This window comes from Amblyomma mixtum, chromosome 9 (assembly GCF_055824585.1).
Source record: "Amblyomma mixtum isolate Tamu chromosome 9, ASM5582458v1, whole genome shotgun sequence".
In the NCBI taxonomy this organism is placed as follows: Eukaryota; Metazoa; Arthropoda; class Arachnida; order Ixodida; family Ixodidae; genus Amblyomma; species Amblyomma mixtum.
Genome location: NC_143020.1, coordinates 51448435 through 51460440, shown reverse-complemented (window position 1 = coordinate 51460440; position 12006 = coordinate 51448435). Strand labels below are relative to the sequence as shown.

Here is a 12006-nt window from a genome sequence, read left to right as displayed (position 1 = left end):
CGCCCTTTGGTGCCAGTTTCCTCGTCAGTGCGTGCTTAACCAGTGAAGCTGGCAAAATATATGTGTGTTTCATCAGGGGCGCTCTTCAGAACTAAAGTGTATTAGATGCAATGATAGTTGTGGTTCTCATTATACTCCAGATGATGGGCCGTAGATGCCTTTTGTTTACGACAGTTTATACCGCCGACATGTGAGGTGCAAAATTCCCAATGAAGGCCATTCATTGCTTTCCGCTTTCCACACCGCCTCGAATATAGAATGACAGTCAGAAGTTTGGTATAGCTCCTAAAAAGTCACAAGCGTGGCACACTGAAATCGTGCAGCAAATAGGCATTCAATGTAAACATTTTTTTTAACTTTTATTTATTCATGCTGTTTGTGTTTTTGGCCTACGCGTAGCACAGAGAGCAGACTGCGAGCTTCATGTCATTATTTTGATAGGCAGCTTCTTTCGCATTCCTCTTGCTCTTGGAAATTGTTGCAGTTTGGGCAGCATCCTCCCCATTTGAAGGGCTCGCATTTCCTGGTCGTAGAGTTGAAATAGTACTTGGGCACAAGCGCAAGGCATGGTCCAACTTTTTGAGGTTCTTTGCAACCTGCATGGAAGAGGCAACATGATCTCGGCATAACTCCACCACTCTGGGCATGAACGTTCACACACATATTTCTTTTCTGATCTCGCTCTACATATTCCATGGTAAGGCCCTTAAGCAGCAGAGTTCATTTTTATCACAGCGGCGTGCCAGTCCTTTTGTGTAGGGATGACATGTTATTTCATAAAAATTTAAATTTGCCTTTTGATTTCTCGTTTTTAATTGTCTATGTTACTTTCCACTAATGCTACAGAGTTTGAATACTTTAGCAGAACTAATTAGGCTCTGTAGCACAATTAAAGGCAGCTCGGAATGCTCAAAATAAACGCTGCGCACAAATATTTTGTACATTTTGTGAAGCTAAGGAGACCGCCAAATTTCTAAACATTATTTTGGCTTGATGAATGTCAACTAACGACAGTGGGATGGAATCTTAAAGTGCGCAAAATGTTTTTCCGCTTTTCGGTGGCTACCTTGGTCTCCGAATAAAAAGCATTGCGTATGAAGAACATTATTTTGCGCTTATGAAATCGTCGATTGCAAACATTCTGGAATACGTAATGAGAAACATGGAGGAATGTTTATTGGCGCATAAAATGTATATTATAAAGTAATTTACGTAGTATATATAGTGTGTATATTTGTATATAGTGTATAATAAATACATCCAATGTTTTTTCGTGCTTTTAAACCCCCGATCATGTAACCAAACAACTAACCGAGGTTGCAATAAAATGATATTGTCCCTACATGCTTGTTTGTTGAAAACATTCCATGAAACCTGTGAGTCATGAATTCTGCACAGAATCTAATGCTTATGTACAAGGCGCTGCCGCCTTCAACCTTACGCGCTTATTATTTAGCATTCTAAGTACTATATTCGAGTTCGTGCTACGTCTTCATCTCCTGGAATGATTTGAAGTAAAGGTAAAATTTCTTCCTCATTCCTCTCAACACGCACGCTCCCAAAGTGCCAGTCTACTTCTTGTTTTGCAGAATGATATTCTGTATAATCTGAACAACATCGATTAGCTTGATAAATTAGAGAAATGTCATGAACAGAAACTATATTGCAGATATATATATAAAACTCGAACACATACCGTCTGGATAGGTGCATTTTGGAGGGTCCTCTGCAAGAAGAAATGCATCATTTTTTGGAAAACTAGATCGAGCTTTGCGCTCTACTGTTTTGTAAGCAAACGAAAACTCGCACAATCAGCGAAATAGAACAAACTTTGTCTGTAGAGCGAGCAATTTTTTAAAGACGTGAGCATCATTCACACACTTCACAAAACTGGCGTTCTGGATTCTGGCGCTCCTCGGGTACGGCTGTGCAAGAGACTTGTGGCGGCCCGGGGATGCCTTGTAGGTGTCAGCTGTTTATAGTATAGTTATATAATATACACTATTTATAATATAGTTTGGTTTAGTTTGGTTTGGTTTATGGGGTTTAACGTCCCAAAGCGACTAAGGCTATGAGAGACGCCGTAGTGGAGGGCTCCGGAAATTTCGACCACCTGGGGTTGTTTAACGTGCACTGACAACGCACAGCACAGGGGCCTCCAGAATTTCTCCTCCAAACAAATTCTAGCCGCCGATTTATAATTTAGTGTGTATATATAATAGGCAGACATTTATTACCGTAGATTTGTACTAGGGTTAGGCGCTACAGTGTTCCAGAATTACTGTTTTAACTGCTCCAAAGTAAACATAATTTAAAACGGAAACTTGCAATGAGCAGAAAATGCAGAAAAAAAGCACAGGGTAGGAATGGGCTACGCAGATGACGAAAAAAAAGGAACATAAAGGAATGAGCAGGAATGGGGATCGAGGATTAGCCGTGGCATCATGTAGACGAAACTGTACAGAAAAATCAGGCAAACGAAAGTAAAGAAGGATTCCTTCCTCGCCGCAGTGCAAAAACGACGGCGCTGAACATACGGCGCGGGCAGTGGCCTATGTAAAAAAGTGTTACCGATGAGAAGATTGGCTGAAGGGTTAACAAAGTGAGGAAATACGATCCTTTACAGCGTGTGGAGGGGGTGAGTAAGGTAATAGTGCCGAAATAAGGTTAGAATTTCAGTGCTTGGTTGTCAGCTTTGGTACACGGATAAAGAGCTCGGAAGACGTTTTGGAAAAAAACATGACGGTGCTCTTTATGATATGGTTACGCATTTAGCTGAAGACGCATGTCGCAATCCCAAGACTGGGACACATGTTTAAGGTAAGACGTTTCCTCCATACTGCGTGTTCTGTTTCAGCCTTGATGCTGACTCCCTCTCAGAGGCTGCTCGAATAGTGCAGTAGGGGAGCGCGTATTTGTGGTGCAAGCCACTATCAGCAGCCTCTGTTCGAAGTTCCACGGACGGCGAACTTGCTAGAATCTCCATTCGAATAGCAAGTGTTAATTATTACTGCATTTTGCAGTGCGTGTATTCTTTCCGGTGTTTTGTGGAGTGCCCAGAGTGCGGCTACCGGACATCCTTGTCGGTTATGACTCATTCCGCACTGAACAAGCGCGCGTGCAATTTTATACCATATTTTGCTTTAGGTTTTCCTTGGACATCCTACATCGGGTGCATTTCAGCAGCCTCTTCCTAATCTCTACAGATAGTTGTATGAAACAAAAATGATCCGTTCTTCCCAGTCGAAACGTCAGTAAACTCCTGTTATATTTTATCATTATGTATACAGACATATATATGTGAGGTTGAGAAATGCTTGGTTTAGGCAGATATTTATTTCGGTTTGACGTTTTTAGCAAAGCTTGTCCTTTTTTAAGACTCTGGATAATGAAGGCCGTGGAGCCGAGACTCGAAGCGTTGAAATGGTTGAACCGGTTTTTGTTTGTGAGTCCTCAATGGGGCCTATGTTGACGAAAGAAGGGTAAACTTCCTCTCATAAGATATTTATGAGTACTGCTAGCAGCCATAGAAGAGACGCAGCAAACGAAAATTAGGCTTCCTGTTTGCTGTAGCTGAAATCCAAGGTTAAGAAATGCTTCATTTATTAATTTTTTTCCAGTAGACGTTTCGGACTGAGCCTAAATGTGTCTATAAACAAAAGAAGCCAAAAGAAGGCCAGCGTGCAGCTGGAGCCTCGACGATCAAAACTATCAGTATTGGGCTGTTATCTTTTCCGTGCGGCGGTCCACTTACTAAGCCCATACTTATATGTATCTGTGTGTATGTGCGCATTGCGAGAGCGTAAGCATATCTGTGGCATTCGGTTTGCAGCCTTCGGGCTGCGGCCGTGTATCTGTATTTTTCAGCCAGCGTCCGTTCCGGCGGACGCGGTTGTTGGGACGCGAGGAACGCTGCGTTCGCCGAAGAGTGCGGACGTGCCTCACATGCGCTCCGTGATTTTGGGGTCCTTTGACCCGGTTAATCCCATCGGACTACCGAAATTTTGGTCGGAATCGACGTCGGAAGTGAAGAGGACCACGAGGATACCAATGTCAAGCCGGTGGGTCTATTTTTTCGGATTTTATCGGCATTTGAAGTTCCCACGTGGTCGGCAAGGCGTTAAGTACGGGGCTCCGCGGCCTTCCCGGCTTCGGCCCGCGGTGAAGACGCATCGGAGCGATGTCCCGAACGAGAAATCCGAGCTACGACCAACCCGTGACCTTAGGACCGACAAGATTTTCGGCTGAATCCCAGGAAAACATGGAAGAAGACTTCCACGACACCATCGAAGTGGCCCACATGCAGCAAGACCGAGACGGCCTCGCTGCAGCAGGGATCCAAGCCCCGGGAAACAGCACCTAACCGATCCAACGCTCACAAGTAAGCGGAATCGACAGAGAAAAAGAAGACGACTGGATAGTCGCCATGTCGAAGAAACAAAGGAAACGCCAAGATGGCGGCGGCAAGCAGCAAGTTTTGGAGGGAAACGGCCTAGATTGCGCGCCTTCTTCAGGGGCGACGAAGAACGCAGCTGGCGCGCCAGCTGCGGCGGAGAAGAAGGAGAGGGAGGGAGCGCCGAGGCGACGCCTGCCTCCGCTCCCCAGAGACGACTTTAAAATCGTCCTCCGGCCGAGAGGACTCGCAGTCAGAGACTTGCACCAACACCACGTGGCGCGGGCGGTAGTCGCGGCTACCGAGCGGGGATTTAAGGAAGAAGACCTGATCGTCCGGCTGCGCAATGGATCAAACATCATAATTGTGAGCGCCAGCAACGAAGAAGCGGCCAAGAAGATTATGCGCATCAAGCAGCTGAGCTTCGGAGGCAAGAACTACGCCGTAAACGCACACGTGGCGGCGCCGGAAGGCACGCTACGTGGGGTGATCCACGGAGTGGATCCGGAGACTTCGCCCGAGGAACTCAAGGCAAGCCTCAGAGTTCGCACGCAAGGCGTGAAGATCCTAACAGCCAGAATGCTCGGGAGATCCAGCACGGCCATCATCACCTTCGACGGCCCCACCCTCCCGAAGCAAGTTCTCTACCACAGCGGAGAATTTTGGTGCTACCCGTACCGGCCCACGAGGCAGGTATGCTACACCTGCGGCCAACAGGGGCACCGAATGGACGTCTGCCCGAATCCGGAGACTAGGGCCTGCAGACAGTGCGGACTCCAGAACCCGGCGGCAGACCACCAATGCACACCCAAATGCCTGCTGTGTGGCGGCGACCACGTGGCGGGCACGAGAGACTGCAAACAGCGACTCAAGTCGGCGAGCGAGCTGCGGTGGGGCCCCCTGCAGCAGCAACGCCGTAGCCGGGGCCGCAGCCGGGGAATAAAACCAAGATGGTTCCGTGACGAGAGTCAGGAGTCGGGCCGGAGCAGCCGCGGGGGCAGCCGGAACCGGAGCCAGAGCCGGGGATCCGAAAGGGACGAGTCCTTCCCACCCTTGGGCGGCAACGGCAAGCAACAGCAGAAGCAGACGCAAGGGCAGCAACAGCAAAAGAAGAAGAGCGGCGGCGTTAAGGTGAGCTGGGGAGACGGCCCTCCCAAATCACTCTTTGCTCCGCACTCGAACACAAACAACACACAAACCGCACGCGAGAAACAGCTAGCGGAGGAAAATAAGACACTTAAACGTGAACTTGAGCAGCTTAGGAAGCAGCTAAGCGAGGTAATCAGAGAACTACGTGAATCGAGGACAGGCTATGCACCGCCTAGGACTCAGACCCCACCGCCTAGGGCGATGGAGACGGGGCAACAACACCACGAGGGAGGGACCTCCAACGATGAGCTTAAAACCTTCATGATGAACATGCAGAGGCAGATGCAAGAGCAGATGCAGCAGTTAAAAAGCGAAATGCAGCAGGGACAACAAAAGTTTGCCGTGTTAGAACAGAATGTCAGGACGCACATCAAGAGCCAAAACACACAGAGAATAACCAATGATGCTAGAGACAGACTACTTAACGAACGCAGGTTCGGCACAGAAACCCCCAACGCAAATAATGGTAACCCATCATGGCAGAACGCCTCCAACAATTAGAGCTGTGGCAGTGGAACTGCAGGGGGTACAGGTAAAAACAAGGCCTCCTGCAGCAATTCATATATGCCAGAGGAACCCCACCAGACGTAATTATGCTACAGGAAACAAACTGCACCCCTACGCTTAGGGGCTACACGTGTCAGGAAAATGGCCGTACGGCAACTCTCATTAGCAAACAAGTAGTAGCCATAGCACATAACGAAATAGAGGACACCCGGATCAAACACGTGATCACGGAGATAATCCCCAAAAAGAAAGCACGATCTAAAAGCACTTATATTATGAACCTATACAGCCCGCCCAGACAGAAAGATGGGGACTTTATTAGGCTCTTTACGGAGGCGAAAAAGTTAGCGGGGAACAACACCCTAGTAATAGCAGGTGATTTCAACGCCAAGAGCCCTAGGTGGGGCTACAATAAAGACGACAAGAAGGGACGTGGCATTTGCGCTGCAGCAGAACAGGCAGAGTGCGAATTGCTAACCGACGAACATCACCCAACTAGACAGGGGAACAGCGTCAGTCCAGACACGTGCCCTGAGTTAACCTTCGTAAGGGGCGCCAGACAAGCAGAATGGGAGAACCTGCTCGAGAACCTTGGAAGCGACCACCACATAATAAGGATCAGCACAACCGCAAACAATATCAAGCGGAAAATAGGCAAGGTCCGCCTAACGGACTGGGACGCCTTCAGAGCACACTGCAAGCAGATCAAGGGCGACATTGTATCTGCGGAGGAGTGGAGCCAGCAACTCAGACAGATCCAAGAACTCTATACTAAAGAGGTGGATAGAACCGAACAAACTCCGGAGGTGGACAAGCGGCTCCTCAAGCTATGGGAGGCGAGACGCGGGCTCACCAAGCATTGGAAAAGACAGAAGTTCAATAGGAAGCTAAAGATTAAAATAGCCGAAATAACTAAACAAGCGGAGGAGTATGCAACGCAGCTGGCTAGGCAAGGATGGCAGCAATTCAGCAACGCGCTGAACGGCACCCTCAGCACGGCCAGGACGTGGCAGATCCTCAGGACCCTCATGGACCCGAGCAAGAACAAATCAGAAAGCGGCAAATCGATTCAGAGGCTGGTGCACCAGTACACGGGCACGGACGAACAGCTACTCGAGGAAGTCCGGGTCAAATGCTACGGCAGAGACCAGGTCGAAAGCTACCAAGAAGAGTACCAGGGCGAAGAGAATAATAATAATAATAATAATAATAAATACTTTATTCACACCAAAGAAACAATACAAGACGCGGACGCGCCAAAGCCTCAATTGGGCTTGTAGGGCGCCGTCCGGCAGCAGCAACAACCTGTGTTACCAAATCAATTCATTGTTTTGTGTACTACATTAAAACATATGCACTAGAGCTGTTCAAGCTCGGCAATAGCATCACGTAACTGTCTGCGAGTGTTCAAGTTGAAAACATTATCAGGCATCTCATTGAATATACATGGGATATAATATGACCTCATAGACATACCAAAATGAGTTCGCACTGCAGGGACAATATATCGAGAAACTTTTCTTAATGGGATTGGTTTAACGTTGTGGAACCGAAATTCAGAGTTCCAGAAATATCTGAGTACCATGGATCTCCCATACCATGGAAATCTAACCATGGATCGGCCCATAACGAGAGAGGAAGTCGTCGAGGCGATCAGGTCGGCAACAAAAAACACAGCAGCGGGGGCGGACAGAATCAAGAACTCGCTCATAAGAAACCTCAGCGATGGAGCCATAGATCAGCTCACAGCCTACTTCAACAAGCTCTGGCAAGAAGGAACAGTGCCGGCCGAGTGGAAACACGCGGTAGTGGTAATGATCCCGAAGCCAGGCAAGAAACTCCAGGTCGAGAACCTCAGGCCGATCTCCCTCACGTCGTGCCTGGGCAAGATGTACGAGAAAATAATCACAAAAAGGATCCAGTCGCACCTAGAGAAGAACCAACTGTACCCAGACAGCATGTACGGGTAGAGCCCACCTGTCTACGCAGGACGTACTACTCCAACTCAAGGAGGAAGTACTCGAGAAAATGCCGAGAAGTGGCGAAAACGTTGTCATGGCCCTCGACATAAAGGGAGCCTTCGACAACGTGAGCCACGCCGCCATCATGGAAGGCATCAACAACACCAACTGCGGGGGAAGAACCCACGACTACATCAGGGCCTTCCTGAGCGACAGAACAGCGACCGTGGGACTAGGCGAGCTGAGAAGCGACGTCTTCACCACGCCTTGCAAAGGAACACCCCAAGGCTCCGTGATATCGCCCGTCCTGTTCAATATGGCGATGATCGGGCTAGCAAGACGACTCAAGGAAATCCCGGGCATCCAACACGCGATATATGCCGACGACATCACGGTGTGGGTCACCCAAGGATCGTTAGGGGAGAAGCAAGACAGACTACAAGAAGCTGCGACCTGCGTAGAGACCTACGTCTGGGAGAGAGGCCTCAGATGTTCGACGGAGAAGTCGGAAATCATCAGGATCGGAAGAAATCCTACCAAAGCCTCGCTGGAAGTAGTTCTAGAGGGGCAACTGATCCAAGAACAGAACATGGTACGAATCCTAGGCATGTGGCTGCAGAGCAGCCGAAAATGCAGCCATACCATCAGCCTGTTGAGAAGAGCCGCGGAGCAGGTTGGCAGAATGATCAGTAGAGTCTCTCAGAGAAGGTACGGGATGAAAGAAGAAGATACCCTCAAACTCGTCAACAGCCTAATCGTTAGCAGAGTTATGTACTCCTTGCCCTACCACGCAACAACAAAGGCGGAGCGAGAGCAAGCCGACTGTATTCTCAGGAAGGCATACAAGATTGCTCTACACCTGCCCAGAAACGCATCAAACGAGAAGCTACTCCAACTCGGAATCAGCAATACCTTCGATGAGCTTGCCGAGGCTCAATTGGGGGCACAACTCATCAGACTCAGAGGCTCCTCTACGGGAAGGGCGCTCCTGAGAAGGTTGGGTCGGAACACGTGCGGACTCATAGACAGATACGCGGACGTACCGGACGACCTTAGAAAGACCTTTAATGTAGGACCCCTGCCTAAAAACATGGATCCTAACCTACACGAGGACAGACGAAAAGCAAGGGCCGAGCAGATAGAAAGGAGGCTAGGCCGATCAGAGAACACAGTCTATACGGACGCCTCCATGTACGTACATGCAGGGAAGCGCTTAGCCGCTACGGTGGTAGTTAGTAGCACAGGAGACATGGCCACATGCGCCTCAGTGGAGGTCGTGGGCATAACGGAGGCCGAGGAAATTGCCGTCGCGCTGGCGGTAGCAGAAGGCTATAGGAAAGGCCGATCCCTAAACATCTTAACAGACTCGAAAGACACGTGTAAAAACTATACGAAGGGCAGAATTAGCGGCATGGCCCTCAGGATAATCAGTGGGGCAGCAGCCTCTGCTGAGAAGACACCCATACAACACATAATCTGGGTCCCAGGCCACGCAGGCGTAGCGGGGAACGAAACAGCAGACAGCCTAGCTCGAGGGCTTACATACCGAGCAGGCATGTCAGATGTTCTGGAGCTTCAGCTACTAGCATGCGAGGGGGGATACACAGAGACATTACAACTATACAGAGGGACTAGATTCAAGTACCCACCACCACACAAAGCCCTCACGAGGGAGGAAGCAGTCGGCTGGCGTAGGCTACAAACAAACTCCTTCCCCAACTTGTACATCTATAACAAGATGTCACCAACACAATACAGAGCAAACTGCCCCTGGTGCGGCGACACACCCACACTATACCACATCACATGGGAGTGCGAACGAAATAAAGCATTCCACCAACACGAATTCCCGAGTGCGGAGCAATGGGAGAGCCGGCTCACCAGCAGCGAGCTCGCGGCCCAAAGGGCCTTAGTGCGGCACGCTACTGATGCAGCGCGACTCAGTGGAGCCCTGGACTAGGGGCCCAACCTTGCTGAAGAGAAGCCTCAAGTCGCCGGCGCCACGAAAGACGACGGAGGCTTCGAATCCGCGAATCTCTTAAAAGATCTAAATAAAAGTTTTCTACTACTACTACTGTTGGGACGCGCGTCTTTACTCTGTCTTTTACTCTGTCCTCTTTATCTTTCAACTCTCTTCTATCTGCACGTGGCAGCGGTGGTGGCTCGGCTTGAGCCAGTTGGCAGGTCCGTGCCCTTTCGTTTTCATTCTTCTCTCAGTCGCACCCAACCGTGAAGTGCTTGACTGCTTAAATGAGTATATAGCGGTGTATACGCTTTCAAGGTTTACGCAACCACAAAAAACAGCAGTTTATTTACAAGTTAAGAATACTAACGACATCATTTGTTAACAGCGTGAATTATTCTACACATCAAACTACACTGCAATCAATACAACGGCACGTCATCAGATTATGGTCAGAATTCTCCAACGGATAGCAAGTTTCTTCGTCAAAATGCCGTTTCTCTTCTCACACTGCAAATATCGACGGAACCGGTGAGCCTCATTTCAATCAAAAGCTGCCCAAGCTTTTAAGATTGCGGAGGTCTCTTTTTCCAAAGCCTGGATTGTGAGTGAGAAACTTCCTTCTTTCCTTGTTTTAGAACACGCGGTTTACCTACAAATTTTAATCTAAAGTGTACTTAACAGCGAAGAATTTCGCACCACACCATACAGTATTGAGCACACTTTTCGCTAAAATCTGACGTAGACTGCACCGTTTTGCTGAGTTTTTCGTACGTTCTGCAGTGCATTCGTGAGGCATTACCAATATATATTTCCCTCAGGACATGCGCTCCCAGTCATGGACGGCGGAAAATATTTTGAGGCGGTTTTTCTCTCCTTGTGGCAAAAACAAGTGAAGCCTGAATGTTTTTGCACACATTGTTCTGTAGTGCCACTAACATCTCATGTTCAACATAAAATTCAATCACTCAGGTCAGGTGGTGCAAGCATCAACTGGGTGCCAGAACATGTACAACTTTCCGAGAGGACACACCATCATGCAATCGCTTTGTGGTGCATAAATATCGAAAATTCTTTCTTCTCTCCAAAAATATACATTTCGTGCGTGAGCTCCTCTTGTCGTTATGTTTTCGCATTATGTTCTTTATTTTCTGTGCCTAATAGCATGTGGAAGATTTTTCAGAATATTTAGGATGGCTACCGTACTCATCAATGGAATGCACAAAAACAAGCAATACAGGAAACGGAAAACAAAGCACCATTATTACATCAACAACGCGGGATATATTGGTGGCTTATTACCGATTATGGTATATTTGTTATTTCTATCGGAATAAAACTATTTGAGATATTCAGGGCGGAATGAATTCTAGGATCATCTATTCCTCTAATTTGTTTTCTGTAACATTTATGGTGCATCTTCCTCATTTCCTCAGTCGCGTTACTTTTCATTGGTTATTGAATATTCTTGCACCATTCCTGACCGCTATTCATACCAAAAACACGAAACTGAGGAGAGATATCGAGCCTTCCGTTTTTTTAGAGGTGCAACTTCTGCGATTATTTAGCCAGAAAAAATTATTTTCGTGTCAAGAAAAAAACAATGTACGTGGAGGATGAGTTTTCTAAAATGTTCCTCGGTGGTGATAAGTTACAAGATTTTTCGCGTGCAATGTCCTTTTCTTCTTAAATGCGGACCAAATACAATCTAAAATACAAATACAAAATCTTACCACAGTCTTGGCAACACGCAAGACCAGCGAGGAAAACTGCCACGATGACTGATGAGAATGCTGCGTTCATGGCTTCTGCTGTAAGAATTCGAAACCCTGGTGAAAAGCTTCATCTTTTATACACTGAACGAGCGTCCTCGTAAAAAACAAGGAGCGCATATCACGAATAAAGTCAAAACGTATCTTTTTCTGTGGTATATCTGCGCTGTGTTTTCCAACGCTCGGGTGGGTGCAACCTTTATCGCTATGCGCTTTTTTTTTTGCCTTCTAGCACCAAACGTACAGATAGGTGTAGCCAGT

The 12006-nt window shown here is 47.9% G+C and overlaps 1 protein-coding gene across 1 annotated transcript; it reads right to left on the bottom strand.

The window, feature by feature from the left end:
* Positions 1-429: 429 nt before the first annotated feature.
* LOC149328978 (kunitz-like toxin PcKuz1) lies at positions 430-11776 on the bottom strand. Its single transcript, XM_089560253.1, has 3 exons — positions 11707-11776; positions 1697-1726; positions 430-596 (listed from the first exon to the last, which is right to left on the bottom strand). Exons 1-3 carry the CDS (start codon positions 11774-11776, stop codon positions 430-432), a joined length of 267 nt encoding a protein of 88 aa, XP_089416379.1.
* Between the last annotated feature and the right edge of the window lie 230 nt (positions 11777-12006).